The sequence below is a fragment of the Salmo salar genome, chromosome 12 (genome assembly GCF_965601325.2).
Source record: "Salmo salar chromosome 12, fSalSal1, whole genome shotgun sequence".
Lineage (NCBI taxonomy): Eukaryota > Metazoa > Chordata > Actinopteri > Salmoniformes > Salmonidae > Salmo > Salmo salar.
This window is the reverse complement of record NC_138302.1, coordinates 25,861,849-25,887,500: the sequence shown is the minus strand read 5'-3', so window position 1 is coordinate 25,887,500 and position 25,652 is coordinate 25,861,849. Positions and strand designations below refer to the sequence as shown.

General features: G+C 42.6%; 3 protein-coding genes and 1 long non-coding RNA gene across 6 annotated transcripts in view; 3 read left to right on the top strand and 1 right to left on the bottom strand.

Moving 5' to 3' along the window:
- LOC123725464 (uncharacterized) overlaps positions 1–5,987 on the bottom strand; it is a 16,600-nt gene extending 10,613 nt beyond the window's left edge. The window contains exons 1-3 of the long non-coding RNA XR_006757940.1: positions 5,881–5,987; positions 3,507–3,632; positions 2,073–2,163 (exon numbers count right to left, since the gene is read on the bottom strand). This is a non-coding gene — a long non-coding RNA (uncharacterized LOC123725464). The remainder of the gene's footprint in view (positions 1–2,072; positions 2,164–3,506; positions 3,633–5,880) is intronic.
- The window catches only part of LOC106564615 (multidrug resistance-associated protein 1), a 36,547-nt gene extending 29,521 nt beyond the window's left edge, over positions 1–7,026 (top strand). The window contains exons 21-31 of the mRNA XM_045691143.2: positions 1–100; positions 296–503; positions 1,263–1,573; positions 1,844–2,043; positions 2,650–2,776; positions 3,045–3,146; positions 3,510–3,656; positions 3,855–4,013; positions 4,113–4,279; positions 4,874–5,068; positions 5,247–7,026. The exon at positions 1–100 is cut by the window's left edge and continues 18 nt beyond it. Coding sequence (XP_045547099.2) covers positions 1–100; positions 296–503; positions 1,263–1,573; positions 1,844–2,043; positions 2,650–2,776; positions 3,045–3,146; positions 3,510–3,656; positions 3,855–4,013; positions 4,113–4,279; positions 4,874–5,068; positions 5,247–5,355 — 1,825 coding nt within the window. The 3' untranslated portion in view covers positions 5,356–7,026. The remainder of the gene's footprint in view (positions 101–295; positions 504–1,262; positions 1,574–1,843; positions 2,044–2,649; positions 2,777–3,044; positions 3,147–3,509; positions 3,657–3,854; positions 4,014–4,112; positions 4,280–4,873; positions 5,069–5,246) is intronic.
- A 601-nt stretch (positions 7,027–7,627) lies between these two features.
- On the top strand, positions 7,628–8,995 carry LOC106564614 (centrosomal protein 20). The gene is made up of 4 exons (XM_014130779.3): positions 7,628–7,719; positions 7,974–8,171; positions 8,306–8,390; positions 8,526–8,995. Exons 1-4 carry the CDS (start codon positions 7,692–7,694, stop codon positions 8,656–8,658), a joined length of 444 nt encoding a protein of 147 aa, XP_013986254.1. The 5' UTR covers positions 7,628–7,691; the 3' UTR covers positions 8,659–8,995.
- Positions 8,996–16,430: 7,435 nt separating this feature from the next.
- LOC100380663 (myosin-11) overlaps positions 16,431–25,652 on the top strand; it is a 40,354-nt gene continuing 31,132 nt past the window's right edge. For 2 of the 3 annotated variants that reach the window (XM_082958779.1, XM_082958778.1), the window contains exons 1-3: positions 16,432–16,723; positions 21,769–22,200; positions 22,714–22,870. In XM_082958779.1, coding sequence (XP_082814905.1) covers positions 21,856–22,200; positions 22,714–22,870 — 502 coding nt within the window. In that variant the 5' untranslated portion in view covers positions 16,432–16,723; positions 21,769–21,855. Of the gene's footprint in view, positions 16,724–21,768; positions 22,201–22,713; positions 22,871–25,652 lie in introns of all 3 variants that reach the window. The other variant, XM_082958780.1, reaches the window with a different exon arrangement.

Below are 25,652 nucleotides of genomic sequence, written 5' to 3'. Positions count from 1 at the left end.
TAACCTGCAGGGTATGGAGCCCATGTCTGAGATAGACGAGGAGCAGGTTCCTGAGGACTTGGGAAAGCTGATGGAGGTTGACAAGGCACACACTGGGAGGGTGAGTCTAGAAGAGCTGATTTTTGACTGCACCTCTTATGGTTAAAAATGGTTCAAACTAAATTATAAAGTCTCCATAGCCATACAGGTTGTACCCATACAGGTTGTACCCAGGTTGTACCCATCTTTCTCACCTTTCACATATTAACAGGTGTTTGTCAATTTCTAGCAACTGATTGCCTCTTTTTTACCACAGGTGAGGCTGGAGATGTACATGGAGTACTTCAAGACCATTGGCATGGCCTTCATCATCCCCATCGTCTTCCTGTACGCCTTCCAGCAGGGGGCCTCGCTGGCCTACAACTACTGGCTGAGCCTGTGGGCGGACGAACCCATCGTCAACGGCACCCAGGTCGACACAGACATGAAGCTGGCCGTCTACGGGGCTCTGGGCTTCGCACAAGGTCAGTGGTGAATGTATTTTACTGGGAAAAGACACCAAAGATAAAAGTAGGTCCTTTTGACTTGGATGAAGAGAAACAGCATAGGCTACAGTTTAGCTAGATTCCTTAATGGTGAAACAGCATATACTACAGTTTAGCTAGAATCCTTAATGGTGAAACAGCATAGACTACAGTTTAGCTAGAATCCTTAATGGTGAAACAGCATAGGCTACAGTTTAGCTAGAATCCTTAATGGTGAAACAGCATAGGCTACAGTTTAGCTAGAATCCTTAATGGTGAAACAGCGTAGACTACAGTTTTGCTAGAATCCTTAAATGGTGAAACAGCATAGACTACAGTTTAGCTAGAATCCTTAATGGTGAAACTGCCACGTACGTTTGGGACTATTACAACAACTAATTAGTAACTCCGAAGAATGAACACAGTTTTTTCCCCCTGAGACATTATTGCATGCACGACTGAACAGCAGAATATGTAATGCATTTTGTTTTACCATGCTGCTTGACACACCTCAACTTCGTTTCGTCCACAAAACAAAAACAATAACAACGAAGGTGCTGGGGCGGACAGTGGCGCTGTTTCCCCTAATGTGGATTCCATCTTTAATCCCACTAATGTTTGTTTATTTGGATCTGTTATAACCCTCCATTGTACTAGTCCTCCAAGAGTCCATCTGAGAGATTGAGAGTTTCAGTATATGATATAAACCACTGTTGCCAAACAGCAGGGATCCTAACAGCAGTTTATTTTATATTTCAGGAATCGCTATTTTCGGCACCACGGTGGCCATTTCGGTCGGAGGTATCATCGCGTCCCGGCACCTCCACATGGACCTCCTGAAGAACGTTCTCCACTCCCCTATGTCTTTCTTTGAGACCACCCCCAGTGGGAACCTCCTAAACCGTTTTGCCAAGGAGATCGACGCTATCGACTGCATGATCCCCGACGGCCTCAAGATGATGCTGGGCTACCTCTTCAAGCTGATGGAAGTCTGTATCATCGTCATGCTGGCTACACCTTTTGCGGCGGTCGTCATCCTGCCCCTCGCCATTCTCTACGCCTTCGTTCAGGTATGTTTCTAACCGACTGAGGCACCGTTTTGTGGGGGAGTAATAGTTTTAGACTCTTGAAAAGCAAAATAGCGGATTTTGCAAGTTGTTGGTTTTGCATGGTAATTTATTCCACCTGCTAACATAGTAGTGCTAAGTAATGGCAGGCTACATACTGTAAATCTACTAGAAATGCTGGAGTGGAAAACCCACTTCCACACACATACACCACCTCTTGGTACTTTCAGTTCATTAAAACGTAATGTTTTATTTTTCCGTTGTGCATTACAGAGTTTCTACGTGGCCACCTCCTGCCAGCTGCGGAGGCTGGAGTCGGTGAGCCGCTCGCCCATCTACACCCACTTCAACGAGACAGTGCAGGGAGCCAGTGTCATACGGGCCTTCGGAGAACAGCACCGCTTCATTGTGCAGGCTAACAAGAGGATCGACTTCAACCAGACCTCCTACTTCCCCCGCTTTGTGGCCACCAGGTTAGGTTTGATAGAAACAACAAACTCACCTTGCAGTACATGCTCTGGAAAAAGAAAATATCCAGTTGATGTGGTGACTGGTGTACATTGTTCCGTTTCGGATTTTTTTTAAATAAAAGCCTGGAATAAAAGAAAAGGGGCGACCTATAATTAAATTATACAAATATTTAGCTCCAGACATAGGCCTATAGAAAAGTGCACATATGCATATTGATTGTGTGTAGGCCTATATTGCTCACACTTCAATCTTCTCTTTGTAACAGACCGGTTTTAAATGCCTTCCGTGAAATGTTTCTTTATTTATTTATCTGTATTTCTTTCTTCACTACTCTAGGGTTATTATTATTGCTTGGATAACCTTATCTCTATTATGTATTGATTTATTTTTCATTCTTTATGTGGTGCGTACTGCGCAGAACACCTGAAGAATTATCACTGGGAAATATCACTGGGAATCATTGTAATGTTTGTTTATGTGTCAATTAATCCAGTAAGGGATGGGTTGCCAACTGGCGATTTGACACAATCAAAACACCTCCATGATGAATGATGGAGGCCAAAACTTTCTCCACAACTAATCAGGCTTTCATCTCCTGATATCCGCAGGTGGTTGGCAGTTAATCTTGAGTTTGTCGGTAACGGTGTGGTCTTAGCCGCAGCTATTCTCTCAGTGATGGGGAAAGACACCCTGAGCCCTGGCATTGTTGGTTTGGCTGTGTCACACTCCCTCCAGGTAAGATATTACACCCTATACCGTAGTCATTATAGGTAAACGACTCATTTAGCAACAAAGAATAGTCCTTTTATTATTTTGTACCCGGCTACAATCACACAAAACCCATTACAGGCAATCCCTTGTATTGCATCAGAAAGCGTGTGGTTTACCAAACTGAAAAAAAAGCAGAAGAATATCCTACCTACGTGCTGCACAATCCTAACTGCATATTACCTCAAACGAGAGAGCTCTGTTTTAATTTGAACCTTGCAATTGTCTTGTGCAGGTGACTGGCATTCTGAGCTGGATTGTGAGATCATGGACAGACGTAGAGAACAACATTGTGTCTGTTGAGAGGGTGAAGGAGTATGCTGACACTGCAAAAGAGGTAAGCATCTGCATACCTTCTCTGTTAGCTAATACCCCCAATGAAATTAACTGTTATATAAGTAATATGCATGACATGAGTCATGACATTAACATTGTAAGTTATGTCGGCAGTTACTGGTTCATGTATGCTATTCATTCTCTTTTTTAGGTTTACAGTAACTGAAGTGTTGCCAAACTAACCATTTTCTAGCCAGGTTTACAGTAACTGGAGTGTTGCCAAACTAATCATTTTCTAGCCAGGTTTACAGTAACTGAAGTGTTGTGCAACTAACCTGTTTAGATCTATAGACATAGAGGGACAAAGAACATAGATATAGACACACAGATCCATTTAATCTTAACTGTTCTCTATACTCACCAGGCTGTGTGGACCGTGGAAGGCAGTTCCCTGCCTCTGGCCTGGCCTCAGACTGGCACTATAGAGTTCCAAGACTATGGACTGCAGTACCGCAAGGGCCTGGACTGGGCACTGAAAGGCATCACCCTGAAAATCCAGGAGAGAGAAAAGGTCAGTACAATCTAGAATGAGGTAGCCTTCTACAGTACCCATAATGCTTTGTTTATGATATTCAGTTTTGTCTGAAGCAACATAATCCTTTTACAGTTTTATCATACTTAGGACCAGGGGTATTTTCCCAGCCATGTTACCTGACCAGTAAAAACTATTTGATCCTATCTAACGAAGGGTCTCATTTGTCATTCTTAGGTTGGCATTGTGGGCAGAACCGGAGCTGGAAAGTCTTCCCTTGCCCTGGGGATCTTCAGAATCCTAGAGGCAGCCAAGGGAGAGATCTACATCGATGGAGTCAACATCGCAGAGATCGGACTCCACGACCTCAGATCCCGCATTACCATCATCCCACAGGTACTACAGTTATTGATTGATCGATTGATTTTATTTGATAATCCCCCAAAATGTCTTACGACAGTGATGGTAACTGACTTTTGCTTCTTCCTCCAACAGGACCCTGTGTTGTTCTCCGGCTCTCTGCGTATGAACCTTGACCCCTTCAACACGTATACTGACGAGGAAATATGGAGTTCGCTAGAGCTTGCTCACCTCAAGAACTTTGTGTCCAACCTGCCTGACAAACTGAATTATGAGTGCTCGGAAGGAGGAGAGAACCTCAGGTACGGACAATTGATATATTTGACCAAATAACATAATAGTATATATAATATATGCCCTTTAGCAGACACTTTTATCCAAGGCAACTTACAGTCATGCGTGCCTACACTTTAGGCATGCATATCTGTCACGCCAGCTCCCGCTCTTCCCCCCTGGCGCTCGAGGTAATCACTTTGTTGATTACCCCCTGTATATCTGTCTGTTCCTTGGTTGTGTTCCCTGTGTCCGCATTGTGTTTGTTATGTGTTCCTGTCCAGGCGCTGTTCCTGTTCCGTTTAATGTCCGTCAGCTAATAAACCTTCACTCCCCGTACCTGCTTCTCATCTCCTGCGTCGCTCCCGTAACAATATGTGACACATATCAACTGAGCTACAAAGAACCACCAAAGACCAAACACAAAGCATATAGGCTAGGGCTGGTGTCCTGCATCCAGATTAAGCCTATTCCTGGACTAAAAATTATATTGAGCATTATTTTTGCTTCATCTGGTCTACTATATCTGGTTCTATCATCTGTCAACCTCTATATTCTGTGCTTTGGTGCTCACAGGTTTAAGTGTCAATATTCAACCTTCCTTCATTTGTCTCCTTCTATAGTCTGGGTCAGCGCCAGCTGGTCTGCCTGGCCCGCGCTCTCCTCCGTAAGACCAAGATCCTGGTTCTGGACGAGGCCACGGCTGCTGTGGACCTGGAGACAGACACCCTGATCCAGTCCACCATCAGACAACAGTTTGAGGACTGCACCGTGCTCACCATCGCCCACCGCCTCAACACCATCATGGACTATACCAGGTAAGGCTCTCTGCTATACTTTTTGCCCAGCGCCAGTTTTCTCAAGTTTGGGATGAGCATATCAATTCCTTTCCTACACCTAGTAGCTACTACGCCCCAGTCAAATGATGTCGCAACATCTCAAAATCAATGGTTCAGTCACAGAATTTGACACTTCTTCTCTCTCTTCCTTCCACAGAGTGATAGTGATGGACAAAGGCCACATCTCAGAGATGGACTCCCCAACCAACCTCATCTCAAACAGGGGACAGTTCTACCGTATGTGCCGAGAGGCTAGGCTAGTCTAAAAGCTACCCAGCTCCGAGGTGGCTCTGGCTAGGGGAAAATTCTGATGGCCATGGCTCTTCCAAACAACACATGTAGAATCAGCCATTCCAAGCTCCACGATCCAGGCAGTTCAAACGCTTCCTGAGAGCAATGCTTTTAGAACGACCCGGAACTGAAGTCGATGTAAACCAAAGATGACCCAGAAGTGAAGCTGATGATGATTTAGTGAACAGTATGTGCTCTCTGGTCACGATAAAGACATGTAACCTACGCACATTCAAACTGGTGCTCGGAAGGGGAAAGAGACATCAAGCCCCGATCTCAAAGACTGTAATTTATGAAGCTCTTATTGGACGTAGATGGGTTGTTGCTAGGAAAACATTTTAAATTTTGTATATAGGCTGTGCCAATGAAACTTATGGAGTTGAAAGTCAGATTGAGTGCAAAATCCAAAGGACTTTGGTTCTGTCTCTGAATGTGAACCAAATTATTTTTGTAGATCTGCTACATTTTATGAAGCATCTTTTTGAAGAACACTTGGGTACCTTTGATGTTGAGTTGAAATCTCAGGCAACCAAATCCGACTATTTTGTTCATATCAGTGATGGTAACTGACATTTGGGTCTTCCTCCAACAGGAACCTGTGTTATCATCTCATCAGACAGAAAAAAAGTTTAGAATAAATTCATATCTATTCTCATACCATCCAACCACAGGGTAAGTCTAGAGAAAGTGGAGCAATATTCTCTGACCAACCACTAGCCTTAAAAGGGCTGACCCTGTAAAACCCAGAAAATACAAAGCTTTTCACAGTCCTCAATCTAAAATTGAACCCTATTCCACAGAATATAGTGCACTTTCTTAGGTTTTGTACTATATAGGGAATAGGGTGCCATTTCAGACGCACAAACACACTCATCAGTCTGATTCCTACCCAGCCATTTCAGTGTTTTATGAGTCTGGTCAAAGAAGAAAACACTGCAGTGAGCCAAGGTGCTTAGCTAGCCTAGCATCCAACTATTCTGCGGTATTTCTTTATTTCAGTCTAAGTAAACACATAAAACGGTCAATAGAATCTGTATGGTCGGGTATGTAGGACTAAAATACCTGGCCATTCAACTGTTACAGTGGTGACGGGAAACCCAACATGAATGAAGAGAACGCCTTTTCAAAACAATGGACAAAATGTGTAAAAAAAGAAGGGAAAAAAAGTTTCTCTCCACTTTACATCTGTCAGTCGTTCCACCTACACACACGCGCACACATAATTCTCACAGCTATGGGTGCGACACACATGTGCACGCACGCACACAGACCACCTAATTCTCAAAGCTATAGGTGACATATTGAGGTAACAGACTCTCATCACATACCATTCAATGTTAGTGTTATTGTTGTTATTCCTTTGGTTCCAGTTATGACTGACTGTAAATAGACATTCCTTCCTGTTTATATCTATAACATGGACTTTCCCAAAAGTCAAAGGACCATAATATTTTTGTCTTACTGGTTTAGACAATATGCTAAGAAACTATACAATATTTGTGATATAATGAACATGGAAGTTGCCTTCACATTCTAAGAGATTGTATTATATTTATAGTTTTTGTATTCAATCTGTTAATTTTTTGATCGAACATTTTACTGTGCAATAATTCATGCTGGAAATAATAAAACTGTTTTGAAAATAATGTTTTTGTGAGTCTTGTCTGTGAAACCTTATACAATTATGCCTTATATAAGTATGAGTCAAGTATGACTGCAGGCAGTTGGGTAATGTAATGACTGTAATATAAATGGGATCACATTTTCCAAAGCCTGTCATTGACAGGGTGTGCAGACCACAGGAGGCTGCTGAGGGTAGGACAGCTTATAACAATGGCCAGAACAGAGCAAATGGAATGTGTTTGATATCATTCCAACTCCACTCCAGCATTTACCACGAGCCCGTCCTCCCCAATTAAGTTGCCACCAACCTCCTGCGATGCAGACATTAGGCATAATTTGCTTACAGTAAAGGCACTAGTCACCACAGCCGAAGTCATAAACCCCGCCTATTTCTACAATGTATCTACTTAAAATGTGATTTTAAACCTAACCTTAATCACACTGCTAACATTATGCCTATACCTGACCTTATATTAAGAACAAAAAGCTCATTTTGTTTTCAGAAATGTTTACGACATAGACCACTTTGACTTTGTTGCTGTGGGAACTAGTGGGAAACGATTTGGTCATGCCCAGGCAAGTAACCCGTTTAGACCACTAGGTGGGAGCAAAAGTTAACTTGTGCAGCTAACAGTTTACCCTTTGAACTCGGTGAGGGACACGAACGCCATTTGTTTTACCTGTTGCAATGGCGACCTTAACGGAACTGAAATGCGGTAACATTGTCCTTTCTTTCACTTTAAAGTCTATATTACATGTATTAATCGGAAGGGAATTGCAACTGTGCAACTATTTCATAGTTCGTGCAACGCACAGTGTAAGACGACACTAGGTAGCGCTAGCTAGCTATCAAAGTTTGCCTGGCTATCCGTACAGAACAACACACCTTAAAGTGTACGTTATCAATATATCCCCACAAGTTGCAGAGGTTTTTATGATACCATTTTCAACAACTTATCTTCTCTCCCAGCTCTGAGAGAGAGCCTGGAGTCTCGAGGTGTGTTGGGTCAGCTGAAGGCTCGGATCAGAGCTGAGGTGTTCAATGCGCTCGATGATCAGAGCGAGCCGCGTCCTGCGCTGTCGCACGACAACCTTCTAATCAACGAGCTCATCCGCGAGTACCTGGAATTCAACAAGTATCGATACACAGCGTCAGTGTTGACAGCAGGTGAATATTATGCATGCGTTCAATTCAACCATATGCCAATCAATTTCAGAACTGAATATAAGTGCCATTGGTAGGTTCACCGTTATTCAATTAAAAGTTGGATTTTATGACCTTATCAAATCAATGTTTTTCAGAATCAGGTCAACCTGAGGTACCACTTGACAGACAGTTCATGGCGAATGAGCTGAAAGTGGTGGAGGACCCCAGTTCCAGATCTGTGTAAGTTTATCTAGAAATGATTCCTAAAAGGCCACAGGAAACTGATTCCAGACCTGAAATACGTATCCTATCCTGAGTGAAAACTGTAAATGCTACTATTAGGCTTGTAAAGACATACATATTGTGTGTTTTCAGGCCTCTACTGTACGGCTTGTTATCCCACTTCCTAAGCAGCAGTGGAGACAGTGGAGGGAAGCTGTTCCTCAGGGGCTCAGCACCTGCTACTATGACCAGAGACCCTAACACACTTCCTGGTCCTGAGTCTTAACACAGGGGTGTCCTGTCTGTCACTCCAGATTTCACTGGGACTGGGGGTGTTGAGCGATTTTTATTTTATTTATTTGCGGTTGATGTCAAGAACGCCTTAGTAGTGTGTGTTAATGTTGCCAAAACAGGTTAAAATCAACAGGTCTGAATTTTATTTCATTTGGCCAATTGTTTGTTCCCTGAGAGTCTGTAAATGTAGTAAGTTCTTCACTACTGCTATGTCCGCATAGCTGTACATACTGTAGTAAGTGTTTGATGTGCCAATTTCTCATGAAGTTGTATCTCAAATAAATAGTCATTTTAATACATTTTTATTTTAATAAAGCATTTTTAGCATATTTGTAATTATTTGATTTTAGGTATAGGCTACACATGTTGATTTTGTTGATGTGGCTCTATAGGTAATTGTTTCTATTTTGGCATTAGGTCTATTGTTTGTAGCCAATGGGTTTATCACTTTATAACTGTTTTATGTTTCATCACACAGTGGCAGTAGTAGCACAAAATCATTCTGCCTGGAGTATTCAGGCATTTTTACAGTGTATCTTCACATTCTCATAAAACTCCATGATAAACACCTTCCACTGAAGAAGTGCACAGAGGAAATACACTGTCTCGAATATCTATTGTGGTCACAACAAACAAAACCTAGATTTATGAAGTCAATATAGAATGTTTATACAAGTGTTATTTCATGGTCTTAGCATACAGGCATGTACTGTAGATCATAACATATACATATGCTGTAGCTCACATGTAAAGAAAGACTTAGGCCTGCCTGCTATCACATCTATCCTGTGTGTCCCAAATGGCACAATATTCCCTTTATAGTGCACTACTTTTGACTAGGGCCTATAGGGATTCCTTATCACTATTATAGGGAATAGGGTTCCGTTTGGGACATACCCATAGGCCTGCCTGCTATCACGTCTCATGTAATCTAACTAGTCTAGTGCATAAAACTCCTTTACAAGAGCTGATTTCTCTCACTTGATAAATGGCTGCTATAAATTCTATCTCTAAGGCCAGATGACCATACACTCTTCTGGGAAAAAAAGGTGCTCTCTTGAACCTAAAAGGTTTATACCTGGAACCAAAAAGGGTTCTCCTATGGGGACAGCTGAAGAACCCTCTTGGAACCCTTTTTTCCACGTTTACAGTCAGAGCACTGTACTGTTGCTGTATAAGGAAAGATTTGAGCAATGCTCACCCAGTGCTGCCGAAATCTAAAAGGTTGAAGTTGTCTTGGAACAATGTCCCCTGTGGACTTCTGTTGATTTATCTACATAGTCTACCTCTCTGATGTTAGGAAAGTTATGATGGAGAGTTCAAACAACTGATAACAGTATGGTGGATGCAGATTCAGAGACACTTTAGCCCAGAATCAGCATGGATTCACCCTTTTAGTATTAAATCTCTTGAAATCGATATATCGTTGACAAGCCAAGGAGACATAGCCCTTTACTATGCACCTCCTATCAGCTTTCACATTTCCACAAGCAGAAGGTCTATTAATAATAGAATTACCACAGAGGTTAACTTTTTTTCAACCAAAATTACCACCTCCTTTATATCAATTTATGAAATACTCATTAATCCATCTGTTTATCTAAATTATAAAATGGGAAACGTCCACTTCTCCCTCTCAACTAAATTATTTCTGAGACATATCCATATCAGTTGAATGAAAAACAATAATATTTTTACTAATCCCTATATTTACCTAAGCCAGGATTCCTCAACTGGCAGTGAATCTATTTGGCCACCCAAGACTGTAAAAACACCAGCAAATCAGCTCCAAGTGACTTTAATTTTGGAAAACTACAAGAGTATTCTCACGCATAATAGAGAGATACACTGAGTATACCAAACATTAAGAACACCCCTTCCGAATATTGAATTGTAGGCCCCCTTTTTCCCTCAGAACATTCTCAATTCATCGGGGCATGGACTCTACAAGGTGTTGAAAGCATTCCACAGGGATGCTGGCCCATGTTGACTGCAATGCTTCCCACAGTTATGTCAAGTTGGCTGGATGTCCTTTGGGTGGTGGACCATTCTTTAAAAATACGGAAACTGTTGAGCGTGAAAAACCCAGCAGTGTTGCACTTCTTGACACAAACCAGTGCGCCTGGCACCTATTACCATACCCCGTTCAAAGGCACTTAAATATTTTGTCTTGTCCATTCACAATCCATGTCTCAATTGTCTCCAGGCTTAAAAATCCTTCTTTAACCGGTCTCCTGCCCTTCATCTACACTGCTTAAAGTGGATTTAAGTGACATCAATAAGGGATCATAGCTTTCACCTGGATTCACCTGGTCAGTCTGTGTCATGGAAAGAGCAGGTGGTCCTAATGTTTTTTATACTCAGTATATGTGATCATGTACAAATGTAAGTCATGTTTGAAATGGTTATGTTTTAGTCAAATATTATATATGTTTGGGATTCTTGCGGTCAATTTGCAGTCTATTATTTATAATTATGTTTCGGCCCCCTGACCATCCGCTCAAGAAGAAATGGGGCAGCAGCTGAATCTAGTTGATGATCCCTGACCTAAACTGATTATGAAGTGAGAAACGTCCTCCTTCCCTCTTCCTGGTCCCTCCTCCCTCTCTTTTTCTCTATCTCACCCCCCCTCCTCTCATCCCTCACTCCCTCCTCGTGTTCCGTGGGGCAGCTCAGAACCGTAGCTGGAGAGCCCTAGTGACGTCCCTGTGTGGCCTAGACTCAGCGCAGATCACACAAACATTTGCCTGCTGCTGCCGTGGGCCGGGCCTCTCTCTTCCCTCTCTCACCCGTTTCCCCCATCCTCATTTCCTCTTTCGCCATAAAAGGGAACACAACATTCTTATCTCACTCTGAGAATGACATTGCTCTGAGCCCTGGAAACTCAAGTCTATATCTAGAGTCAGACATCTTTCTTTACCTTGCCTTCTGTTTCCCCAGTCAGATATCTTGTACTGTAGTGTTACAGGTTGTTGTATTGAACTGTACTGTAACAAAGACATGACTTGAATAGCCTGCCATTGCATCGGCAAGTCATCTAAAGAGAAACTAGTTATGAATATGATGGCTAACCATATTCTATAAGATGAACAGGTGTTCCTGTACCTGTTTGTTTACTGACTGTTAATTCATGGAGATGTTATTTTTGCTGCTCCTGTAGACACAGTATCAATGGGACAATAAAGACAGCAAAGATGCTTGACAGAAGCAACCTGCTTTTGGCATCCCTAGGAGTGATGCCATGCACTATTCCTAGAACTCTTTAGCTAATTCTTAGAACTACAGCTCGATCTGCAGATCTCCCTAGCCTTGCCTAGGTTGCACCTCTGCTCAGTCAGTCCAAATCTTTTCTTAGACGGATACATAGCTACAGTGGGGCAAAAAAGTATTTAGTCAGCCACCAATTGTGCAAGTTCTCCCACTTAAAAAGATGAGAGAGGCCTGTAATTTTCATCATAGGTACACGTCAACTATGACAGACAAAATGAGAAGAAAAAAAATCCAGGAAATCACATTGTAGGATTTTTAATGAATTTATTTGCAAATTATGGTGGAAAATAAGTATTTGGTCACCTACAAACAAGCAAGATTTCTGGCTCTCACAGATCTGTAACTTCTTCTTTAAGAGGCTCCTCTGTCCTCCACTCGTTACCTGTATTAATGGCACCTGTTTGAACTTGTTATCAGTATAAAAGACACCTGTCCACAACCTCAAACAGTCACACTCCAAACTCCACTATGGCCAAGACCAAAGAGCTGTCAAAGGACACCAGAAACAAAATTGTAGACCTGCACCAGGCTGGGAAGACTGAATCTGCAATAGGTAAGCAGCTTGGTTTGAAGAAATCAACTGTGGGAGCAATTATTAGGAAATGGAAGACATACAAGACCACTGATAATCTCCCTCGATCTGGGGCTCCACGCAAGATCTCACCCCGTGGGGTCAAAATGATCACAAGCACGGTGAGCAAAAATCCCAAAACCACACGGAGGGACCTAGTGAATGACCTGCAGAGAGCTGGGACCAAAGTAACAAAGCCTACCATCAGTAACACACTACGCCGCCAGGGACTCAAATCCTGCAGTGCCAGACGTGTCCCCTGCTTAAGCCAGTACATGTCCAGGCCCATCTGAAGTTTGCTAGAGAGCATTTGGATGATCCAGAAGAGGATTGGGAGAATGTCATATGGTCAGATGAAACCAAAATAGAACTTTTTGGTAAAAACTCAACTCGTCGTGTTTGGAGGACAAAGAATGCTGAGTTGCATCCAAAGAACACCATACCTACTGTGAAGCATGGGGGTGGAAACATCATGCTTTGGGTCTGTTTTTCTGCAAAGGGACCAGGACGACTGATCCGTGTAAAGGAAAGAATGAATGGGGCCATGTATCGTGAGATTTTGAGTGAAAACCTCCTTCTATCAGCAAGGGCATTGAAGATGAAACGTGGCTGGGTCTTTCAGCATGACAATGATCCCAAACACACCGCCCGGGCAACAAAGGAGTGGCTTCGTAAGAAGCATTTCAAGGTCCTGGAGTGGCCTAGCCAGTCTCCAGATCTCAACCCCATAGAAAATCTTTGGGGGGAGTTGAAAGTCCGTGTTGCCCAGCGACAGCCCCAAAACATCACTGCTCTAGAGGAGATCTGCATGGAGGAATGGGCCAAAATACCAGCAACAGTGTGTGAAAACCTTGTGAAGGCTTACAGAAAACGTTTGACCTGTGTCATTGCCAACAAAGGGTATATAACAAAGTATTGAGATAAACTTTTGTTATTGGCCAAATACTTATTTTCCACCATAATTTGCAAATAAATTCATAAAAAATCCTACAATGTGATTTTCTGGATTTTTTTTCTTCTAATTTTGTCTGTCATAGTTGACGTGTACCTATGATGAAAATTACAGGCCTCTCTCATCTTTTTAAGTGGGAGAACTTGCACAATTGGTGGCTGACTAAATACGTTTTTGCCCCACTGTATATATGCAGAGGAAATAGAACTATGATTATTGTTATTCACTGGGCAGATTGCCTGAAAATAGGTAGCATTGTTCCACCGTTTATATTATACATTGGAAGTGTGTGCAACATCTGTATAAATACGATTGAGTACAGTGCTGCTTCACTGCACCAGAGAGCAGCGTTGTTTGTTCTGAGCTTAAATTAGAGCGCAATTACATTTCTATGGGGACAAATGTATCTACAAACATATGCCTCTGTCAACTGTTTGTCCATCTATGGCTACAAATTGTAGTCAGGGGGGCCGCGGGGGACATAAAGTGTATGTACGGTAAATGATTTAAAGAACTCCGAAAATATGTATTTGTCTTGGATAGTTTTCAGATCCCATATAGATTGTGCTGTATGGAGAATTTGGTTATGGACTAATACTCGTGTCAATAAATCATTACCTTTTAATGCCGTTTTTGGAGGTGAGGGACAAAGCCAGAGAGATTGATAGGCACATATGGTTCATGCCCATGTAATCACCAAGTACTGTACTTGTGCATGGCAAAACCCTTCATCTCTCTTTACATCCTTGTAATGAACAACATGATCATCAACAACAACAATACCCTTGTCTGGAATGGCGTCCATTTCCTCTTCTACTGTAAGTAACCTTCTTCCAGTCAGAAATGTGGACACCCACCCTCATCACCACCTCCTCCGCATACCCCCAGTCAGACACTTTCTGTTAGAGATGAGTTGAGGCTGAATGAGGCAGGCATCTTGGAGAACCAGACGAGTGGAGTATGTCTTGGCTTGGACCTATCAGAAGGGCTTCCTTCTCGGCTACAGGCTGTGCCTGGATTGCTGCCTCGTCCTGACTTCTGCACTTATCCTGTCAGGGTTTTCCACCTCCTCCGTCCTTCATCTCTCCCCCCGCCCCTCCCACTTTTCTTGGGTCATACATCATGTCTACTGCCTGAGATACAGTCTGTTACACTGTCATTAAAGGGCAATGAATAAACCAAGAAACAAACAAAGCGCAGTGAGAGGAGAGGTGGAGGGATGAGCAGGGCTCAGGGAGCGGAAAGTCTATACAGACGAAATAACTCCTAACTGTGGTGTGTGCTGGAGAACTGGCACTTTGAAAATAGTCAGCGCAAGTACATCATGAAATATAACTTCACGGAATCAACACCCTAGGAATAAGATGACATTTTCACAAAAGTGAACTATCCCTTTAAACACACAACTTGTATGCTAATCTTTCGATGTGATGTCATTAACATCATATGGATGTATATTGATAATAACCAATACTGATCACCAAAACTCTCATAATAAAGACTGATATATTATCTAATGATTTATGTTATGATAAAAAACACTGAGATGTCATCAGAGGGAGATACTACAAGTAAATAGTGCAGAGTTATCCCCATAGAAGCACCCCTACTTGTTTGAACAATACCATTGCTGCTGGACCATATTTAGTCACTGGGGCCCAGGCCACCTGCGCTAGACTTTTAAGCTGCCCAGATTCCATCCAGACCCCACAGTCCTTATATGGCACAGTGCGTTGCGTCTCTGCATTTCTCTCTCTTTCTCCTTCCTTACTACACACCATCCTCCCTGATCTTGATGTTGACCAGAGACCCAGCCAGCAGGTTTCCAACCCCTAGTCATCCCCCTCCATCTTGGTCCCTTGAACTGTCATCGTCGTTTTGCACACATACCAATGGTGATGTGCTGTTTGGCACCGGAGAGAGGCCCAGTCATGGCATCACAAAGCAAGGTGATTTATTGAGCCAATCAGGAGGTGTCCTTATATAGGACGTTCCATTGGACTAGAGATAGAGGAGCTGGAAAGAGGGAGAAGAGGGGAATGTGATGTGTGTAACAATATGGGGACACACAAACATGTGGGATGCATCCCCCTTCCTCCCCCATCCTCCAGTAGTGTGTATCAAGGGGAATCTCTCTCTTCCGCCTCCTCTAAAGTCCATCAAGATATATTTTCTCCTCTGGTAACAGCTGGGCTGCCTTGTTGGGAGTGGGACTGCACCCTTGTATATACAATAGTACTGTATGTCAATGGGACTGGACCACAGAACCTCTGGGACAAAGTGCCGTTAAACATAATCAGAAGTGTCATGGACATCAGCCGATGGAGATGAATTGCCCATATTATTTATTTTGACAGGCCTAAGTACCATCAAGTGAACAGACAGACTGGAGAGACACAGACTGTATATATATCCATGGGATATACTGAGATTCCCGTGATTTAGAGTTCAAAATAGAGAAAAGGGAGCCAAGTTTGAGTTAAATTGATGTCATTTCCGAAGGTTCTGTGTGATATGATGTGTGCCGAGGGCTCTTGGTTTTGATGGAAATGTGCCATTTGGAAAGAGACAGTGACGTGTCAATCCTAAACATCATCCTTAAAAACGGACAAATGACAGTGATAACCACTGTTTACTATAGATGTTGTTGCATCCTTGACCTCCTCCGGCCATGTTCCCACAGTAGGTCCATAGGAGGGTCAAATAGTCCTTGGATGACTCATCACCCACATATTCAACAGTTTCAATGAAGGTATAATATTAAATGATTACCATTAATTTAATTGCACATACAAGTAGGCTATACATATCTACTGTACACACACCCCATAACGTTTGCCATTATGCTCACTGAAAGAAAATGAATATGAAGAGATACTAAAGTGTACTATGCATACCAGATTACTATAAAGTGTGTCCGCGTCAAATTAAAATACGCATGTGCGCGCAGCCAAATTGCAATTCGTTCTGCTTTTCAGCGTCAACCACGCTGTGTACGCTTCAGTACCACGGAGTTTTCAAACAGTACCGTCTTGGACAGTACTTTTGCGCTCTGCCGTAGAATTTGATGCTTTTCTGCTGTCAGATCAGAGAGAGGAGGGTCTGCGCGTGCGACTCCACCCTCCGGGTTTAAATGGTAAAGCGAGGTATTATACCAGGGTAATTTGGACTGTTCGTCTTTGGAGTAGGCTACCCTGTCAACCGCAGGACGCTCCAAACCATAACTTTCCAAAACCCCCCTGCTGATTCGAATTCATCAAATTTGTAAGTCATTTATTTTTATGCAAGGCCATTGTTTTACTTTGATACAAGTTGGAGAGAGTGAGAGTGCACTAGTTGTTTTGCGCGCACTTTAATTACGCACGCTTAGCGACATTGATTGTGGCTCTTGAAACTTGCATTTTTGTTCATCATATGTAGCCAATATTGAAATTCCTTCATGTGTTTAGGTTTCAAACACTGCATGTATTACTGAGCAAAATTACCAGAAATAGATATCAGATCTCAATTGTCACTGTTGATCTCTGTTACAATTGCATGCTTTTGACAGCTGTTTTTGCACGACTCTAATGTAAATGTAGAACAAGCCAAATCACCCCAGAAGAAATGACTATCAGTGGTAGCCTATACAATGTAACTGCTGTGCTGACATCTGTCTGACGCAGTCATATGATGATGTGGTTAAAGAGTCTGTGACCTTTGCATGTTGGCCATCTTTATCAGCGAATTCTTCCCTATATCAGTGCTGCACAACATTGCCTAACAATGCCTTTCTTTACCATGTTTTCTATACCCTAACCAGTAATGCTATCTATACAGTAGCCATGTTATTTATACTGTAACAGCTTGGAATAACAGCTTGACTGAATTATTTACACCAGTAGTGCCATGCCATATGGTATAGAAAGTAAGGGGAAGTTGACTTTGTATATCTGAAAGAAGAAACAGGCTGAACGCTAACCAGGGTGTTTCCTGTTCTCCTAATATGGTAGTTTAAAGCTGTCTCTGTCTCGATGCTGAACTTTGTGGTGTGGTGGCTCAGAGTAGACTTGTCACTTGTGAGAGTCCTATCCTCTCCAGTTTGCAGTGACACAAACCAGCATCAAACTGGAAAATGTCTGTGAGTGAGCAGAAAAACATTGGGGTCATCATCATAGTAACTGCGGTTGACCTGATGTTGAAACATAACCTAGTAGTTTGCTGACAGGAAAAGTGGTTATCATATGATTGTGCTGCATGGGAGTTTGAGTAAAGCAAGCATGTGGTTTTCTATCTCAGTCTGAGGACTTTGTTACTGCTCAGCTATCTTGTCTCTGGTTGACTTTGGCGATTCATTTTGACGGTCTTTGTCGATCCACCACAAAGAGCCTGCAGCATCATCTAAATGATGTTTTCAACTGACTTTCATCCAAGTTTTTTGGTGAACTAAAGCACTGCTCTAAGGCACAAGTGAAAACAACATGGTCAGAAGGCCTATCAGGAGAAAATAAAGGCAGATCCTTTTAGAGGTGGAGAACGGCCAAACTGCCCAATAAGAAGAGAGATGTTTGGAGTAAGCAACACGTAAGACACAATAGCAGTAGAACCCAAGACTGAAATCCATCGTACTCTGACTATCTCTGGGCAGGTAGTTACAACATTAACCTTAATGTTTAAATGACCTAACACAAATGTGAGTTCATAGGCTTCATTCTTCTTCAATGTTACAGGACCAGGCTTTTACATTTTTATTTGGATGTACTGGATTGGAGTGTTGTTTATTCATCATCACATACCTCAGCATGCAAACCTATTTGAATCTGGTATCATTACACCTGGTTTTCGCCCACTAGGATAACTGTGTCTGTATTTACATGTGGGCCTATTGCAGTTCATCAGGACTCAGAGCACAGCAGATCAGTTGCCTGGCTACCCAAACTCCTTGCTCCGGCCAAACGCTACGTTTGTTCTCCACAATGAGTCTGGATCTGAGTACTTCCCTGACGATTTCTAGAACGCAAACACATTCTAACTGTTCTGATTGGTCCCAGAAACCCGACTGCTTTTAGAATTTTTTTTATTGACATTGATACTCTGATTAGTTAGAAATGATCCTATTGCTGATGACTTTGTTTTGTCCAACACACCTCATTTTGACATCACCATAAACGACTTCAATGATGGCAGTCTCAGACTGAAGTATGTAGTGAACATAGAGCAGAGCAGAGTTTGAGTCATCAGGCAAGAAAATCAGGGCCTTAGTGTTAGTTGATACAGTATACCAGCTGATATACCAGAGTAGGGAATGTGTTAGATACTGTGATAGTTTGGGAGAATTACCTTTATTAGGCCTAACTCTTATCCTGGCATAGCTGAGTGCAATCCATTTGAGTCGTCAATGGATTGCACTATTATTAGGAAATTCGTTTTTGCAAAGAAGCCAGGAATCAGGGAAGGGATGGAATGATGAGGGAGAGGGTAAAGCCTTTCACAGGCCCAGGGGTCACCATTCAGCCCCTACAAATAGAAAGGTCAAGTGGTCTCCTGGGCAACCAGCCCATTCATACACAAATCATTTAAACAGTGGTTTATTTGGAACTGAGCGGGTCAGTGGATGTGCGTGTAAGACCACAGGAGGTTCCACTCTTTAATTAAGATGGTTCCTACTCAATCTCTATCATACTATTCTGTGATGAGTTGGACATTTGGCCCAGTCTGGTTAAAGATCAGCAGTATCAAGGACTCAATCACTCCTTCAGGTATTCGCTGTACATCGCTGTAGTGTACTAGATACCAGGGTTAGATATGACAATCAATGAGTTTTTATCTGATGATACATGAAGTGATTCCTTCTTATCTTCTGGCTTTGCTTCCTGGAAAGACCAACTTTGCTACTGAGAATTTCACCATCATTTTACTGTACCCTCCCCTTCCTTCTCCTCTCTTCTCTACCCTCTTTTCCTCTGCCACTCATTCTCCTGACAGTATTGACAAACATAATCTTCTGAGACTCCTCTCCACCTCAGCCTCCCTCCTCATTTTCTCTCACTATCATGCTCTTCAAGTACGGTCTTAGTCTCTAGCCAGGCTGGACTGCTTCCTATCAGCAAACTGCCACCCTGTCAACCCCCTACTCAGACAGCTGTCCTCAGTGTACACTGGCTGAGAACAAAGGTGAACCCGCGTTGACACAAGATGAAGAGAGAGACGGAGAGGAGAGAAGGGGGTGAGGAACCACTGACCATGCGTTGAAATGACAAGAAGGGAAGGAAGGTGCTGAAATGTTAAGGATTAGGGATAAGAGAGAAAGATGTAGAGAGAGAGAGGTCTAAATTGTTTGAGAGGTGCAGAAAAGTTCAAGGGAGTGATGACACTTGTCTTGCTGCATCTACAGTACTGAAGGGGAGTGTCAGGAAAAGTCCACTTATCCTCAGTCAGTAAAGGAAATAGTTCATACTGAATCAGCTGTAATGTCTCCTCTTCATACACAACCTTGGACTACTGTGTTAGAGCGGCATGGTGTTGTGTACTAGTACGGCCCCAGGTTATTCTGTGCTGTGCTCTACAGCCATTGCAAATAAGGAACAGGATAGAGGACAATGTCCTTTTTCCTAAAAAAATGGTGTTTCAATCTGGCTAAGTGGATATTTATGCTTTTGTGTGTAGTTTGGCTCTGACTGGTCCCAGGGGACGCAGTGACAATCTTTCCCAGGAGGACTTGTGACTTGTTCGCATAGTTCCCATTTCTAGTCGTAGAAAGAGCATGCCAGTCTGTAACTGTGACTGGGCTGGATAGGAATGATGGGTGCAGGGACTCCATGATGTAGTGCAATGGATTATAGTCTGAATCTTATCGAGCAAGAGTAGTTTGATTTACCACCACAAAGGTCAACATTTATTATTAATTATGTCTTATGTCTGCGTAGTCTGATTGGACTTTAATGATTCTGACACACATTATCTTTTTAGACACTAGTATTATAAACTGGATACATTGCAATGGAGGCTGCTGAGGGGAGGACAGCTCATAGTAATGCCCGGAATGGAGTCCATGCAATGGCATCAACCACATCTAAATCACATGTCTGATACCATTCCATTGATTTCATTTCAGCCGTTATTATGAGCCGTCCTCCCCTCAGCAGCCTCCACTGACCCGTTGGTGTTTCTATTAGGGTGTTAAACACAGCAAGTTATTACCAAGATTCCAGTAATGCATTCATAACAGCACTGAATGATAAAATACCAGCACTGAGTTTGCCATAGAACTGTGCACCTGCCGTGGCTCCACTTCCTACAGGTATGACTCAGAGCCCAGCAGCTAGCTAGCTAGCATCGCTCCCACCACACTACACTGTACAGCCACAGAGAAGAACAGCACAGCATGAACCATGAACATGAAAACCCCCCAAACGAGCTCTCCCACTCTGTCCGTGTTATCATTTTGGAGTAAACTCCAAATTGCGTGGACCAGCTGTAGACATACTCTTCCCTATAAGGGCTTTGTTTGGGAGTTGAACTTGCCTGGCTGTTTAGGTCCATCGAAAGGCCTGCTCCAGAGAAGCAGGCCATATATGGGCATCACAGCACGGGACTGCAATGTAGCGGACGGTGCTGCACACGGGAGAGAGGGATTTGTTTGTTTTTTACTTTATTGTTGGAGCATTTATTTTCTGATTACGGTATGGGTAAACCCCTCACTTGTAAAAGTGTATAGTACTTACAGTACACGAGTTGAGAAGATCGATGTAAGTCCTTATCGCATATGGTACAGTTACTTAGAACTCGTTTCCCAGAGTCTATCTTCATATCTAAACTAGGCACTATAATGGTTGTAGTCTCCCTTGTGGCTCGTGTGTGAGCATGTAGGAGGCTAAGCCCGAAGGGGGGTGTCTGTGAGAATTACTGTATTCTGGGAGTTTCTGGATGGATGAAGAAATGTTATTAACCCTTTGAGTGTCCATGCCTTCTGTGGACGTATGGCTGGCAGTGGTAGGAGAGTGTATACGTAGTGTCTGACTCATACACCATTTAGTTAATAACCCCTTGAGTATGTTTTTGAAGTGCTGGACTGAAAACAGAGTTTTCTGGGTGAGAAAGTATTTACAGAAAGAATCATGCAATTTATGGAGTTATACCACTTCTTTTGATATTTTTGTAATGGCTCGAACTTCAGGACCCCTGACCTTGTGGTTGCCGTGCACGACCCAGACCCATAACCCCCTTCTCTGAGTCAATGACTAGCCAAACAATAAACACATAAACCAAACCAAGTCAATCCAACCCAGTCTTTTAACATTTGAACATTTCTTCACTCTTTCTCCCACCAGCCCCCCTATCTCTATCCCCATCTCCAGCTGGCCCCCCCAAAAGACAGAAGATCGTAGAAGATCCAAGATCCTCCTCCGACCACCAAGATGGCTAATAAAAAACAGATGACTGAGGACGAGAAGTTCCTCTTCCTGGACAAGGACTTCATCAACAGTCCCATGGCCCAGGCCGACTGGTCAGCCAAGAAGCTGGTGTGGATCCCCTCAGAGAAGAATGGCTTCGAGGCGGCGAGCGTCAAGGAGGAGCACGGGGATGAGTGCCTGGTAGAGCTGGCTGACAATGGGAAGAAGGTGACGGTGAATAAGGATGATATCCAGAAGATGAACCCTCCCAAGTTCAGTAAGGTGGAGGACATGGCCGAGCTCACCTGCCTGAACGAGGCTTCAGTGCTGCACAACATCCGGGAGAGGTACTTCTCCGGGCTCATCTATGTGAGTTGGACTCTCTACTTTCATACAGATACACACAGTCATACTTGTACAGTACACACTCTACACAACCTGAGGTAAATGAATTCTGTCCCACTGGGACAGACGTCAATTCAACGTCCATTCCACTTTGGTTCAACTTAACCAACGAAACAACGTTGATTCAACCAGTGTGTGGCCAGTGTGATAGGCCCATCTACATGAGAATATATGGTTGTAGAAGCACACAGACCCATAAATACTCACAATAATACTTAGTCTTCACAACCTTAGGAAGAAGTCCTTGATACCAGCAAAAAGGACTGTGATACACATGACAGTCAAGGGTAATTTCAAACACAGCAATTTAATAAGTGTAGAATAACCATGTTGGCTTATTATCAATAATTAACAGGTTGGTTCGAGCCCTGAATGCTGATTGGCTGACAGCCGTGGTATATTGGCCATATACCACATACCCCAGAGGTGCCTTATTGCTTAATAATAACCCTGCTCATCCTTGTTTTCTCTCTGCAGACATATTCTGGCCTGTTCTGTGTAGTGGTGAACCCATACAAGATGCTGCCCATCTACTCTGAGAAAATCATTGAGATGTACAAAGGGAAGAAACGCCACGAGGTTCCTCCTCACATCTACTCCATCACTGACAACGCCTACAGAAACATGATGCAAGGTACGTTCATCGTTCATAGTTACACCTCTTCCTGTTACTGTAGCTTCTTTGTCTGGGAAGGCAGGATTGGCGTCGATTCAATTCAGTCCATCAATTGACTGAAATGAAATGTTTGGAATTTCAGTTTACCTGCTGAATTGACTGAAATGAATGACATTTGATTTGATCCCAACCCTGCTTGAAGGCCATGGTATCTCACCACAGCTATTCTTCCTATCTAGCTAGCTGCTATCTTGGGAGAATTTAAAAGTGGTTTGTATAATATCAGCTGCTACAAAACAGTGATTGCAACAGTCTTGTGTCAGCTGTCCTTAGGTCAACAAACCAACAAAACAACATTTCCAATAACTCAACGATAGCTAACTCTTCAATACTCTTCAAAAGGTACAATATTTTATAAACTCAGCAGCAGCTGAACTGCAGTGCAGAATACTGCAGAGATATAATTAAGCAATAAGGCCCGAGGAGTGGTGGTAAATGGCCAATATATCACAAACCCTGAGGTGCCTTATTTCTATTATAAACTGGTTACCAACATAATTACAGCACTTAAAATAAATGTTTTGTTATACCCGTGGTTATACGGCTGTGAGCCAATCAGCATTCAGGGCTCGACCCAACCAGTTTATAATGCACATGGGCCATATACCACAAACACCCGAGGTGCCTTATTGCTTAAATATACTATAGCCTTACACGCTCTATCAATGCCCTCAATGGTCAAAAACCTCTCTTCCTGAAGTATGTGGGCTGTGAAACTGCATAAAAACAATGTGAAAACAGCTTACTTCAATGAAAGCTAATGAACAGAAGCAGAAAAAGCCTTTTAGTAGCTCATTCAAAGAGAAATCTGGACACGAGGTGACGATGGGCTAACTCTGCTTACAGTAAAGGGCTCTTGGCTTGCCCCTACAGTGCTAAGACTGAGAGAGGACAAGAGGCTAATATCCTGATGTGGACAACTCAGCATTTCCCACAAGGCTTTGTTATGTGGTGCCAGAGGTCAGGGGTCATGCGGACCTAGTTGACCCCAAGGATTTTATAAGAATTCTGGGGGATTTTCAGAGGAGCTTACTGACATCTGGCTTTAGAGAGATGGAGGACAGGAAGTCGGAAGACAGTTCCTGTTCGAATCTTCAATAAAATATGCTCTCCATTTTGCCTTTTCAGTCTGTTGCTTTAGGATTAAAGATAAACTTCCATAGTTTAAGTTGCTAACTTCTGACAATATTTCTGTCCATTTAAATTACTCATTTTGGCCCAAAAGCAAAAGTTCCCAGAGACAAACATTTCCGTATTTACCTCTTTGATTCAAGCACTTGTATAATTTGTTATTGTAAATTCTAATCAGATTTTAGATATCAGCCCCTTTTTTATGTTTTAAATTCTACATTTGACATTTTAGCTGTAAGTAAATGTTAACAGTTTATTTAAATGATCATCACTTTTGTGACGGTACATGTCAATTATGCGAAGATAAATGACACTATACAACAACATGTTCTCACAAGGGCTTTGTGGTTTTATCACATTTCTAAGACTGCCTTTTTTACAGCCAGTCACTGTGTTGCTTATCATGCATCAACAAAACTTAGATCTGACTCACTCAAACAAATCAATAACCACACGAAACAGACAAGGCTGTTGTTCTTCAGCTAAGTTTGTTGGCATACCACGTTCCTTACCAAGTCTCTACTTCAGCATGGCTACACTTCACCAGTTTAACACCACTGAGCCAAGCTGAGCCAAACGTATCGCACTGGCCTGCTTACTCGTCTACGGTAGTTGTGAAAAGAATGTGACACAAATGTATCCGAGTCAGCACAGCATGGTTCAGGTTGGCACGAAAGTCTAAAAAGAGTATTAGTGAACCTAACGTTGCAGTCAAACAGCAGATAGTCACCTCCTTGGGAAAAAACAACACCATCTCTCCTTTAGACCTCATTTTGACCCTTTTCTGACCAATGGGGTCCTCCCAGAACATGACCTTGAAAGCACATTGTAAATGATGTAAGAACCAACCCTCTCCATTGTTCAAAGTGCTGCAGCATGATGAGAGAAGTTAGAATAAGCCCTGTGATGCTGGCCAATCAGAAACACAATGACCTCACTCCTACTCGAGCTCAAGTTCCCTATTATGTAGTACCGGGTTTAAGCGCTGGATACATTTCTAGTCATACATTACAAAGAGGAGAGCAAACACACTGACTTGACTATCCTCTGTTTTTATCAGTCACTCCAACTTCATAAACTTGAAACCTCATGTTTATATCATTTGGATTTAGGTCTTAGATGGACTTTCTTACACTCGTAAATCACAGGTTAAGCCTGTGTATGTGTGCGTGCAGGATACCGATATACACACACACACACACACAACAGGTCCCCCTAGGAGCTGCCTGCAGTTCTGTGGGTTCTTGTCAGATAGCATTTGACATTCCAGCTTAGTCAGAAGTAACACATTACTGTGTGTGTGTGTGTGTGCACGTATGGGTGTGTGCACGCAGCTCCTAGGGGGATCTGTCAGGTGAACAGGAAACAAGGCAGGTTGAGGTTAAACAAAACCACAACAAGAATGTTAAGCCCTCACTGGCTACATTTATGAATTGTGCCACTGACACGTTTATAACTACTTTGGTGTAGAATAACAAATAGTTAATCAATGTTTTTACCAGTGATTTAAAAAAAAAAAAAAGTTTTTACTATGTTTGATCTACGTTGGTCTATGATTGTTACACGATTTGATCTGTTTTGAGAAATGTGGAGTAATTTAAACAGCATT

Coding starts and splice junctions, on each gene's coding strand:
- LOC106564614 (XM_014130779.3), top strand. CDS start 7,692: ATGGCGACCTTAACGGAACTGAAATGCG. Junction 7,720..7,973: donor CTTAACGGAACTGAAATGCG/GTAACATTGTCC, acceptor CTTCTCTCCCAG/CTCTGAGAGAGAGCCTGGAG. Junction 8,391..8,525: donor GACCCCAGTTCCAGATCTGT/GTAAGTTTATCT, acceptor GTGTGTTTTCAG/GCCTCTACTGTACGGCTTGT.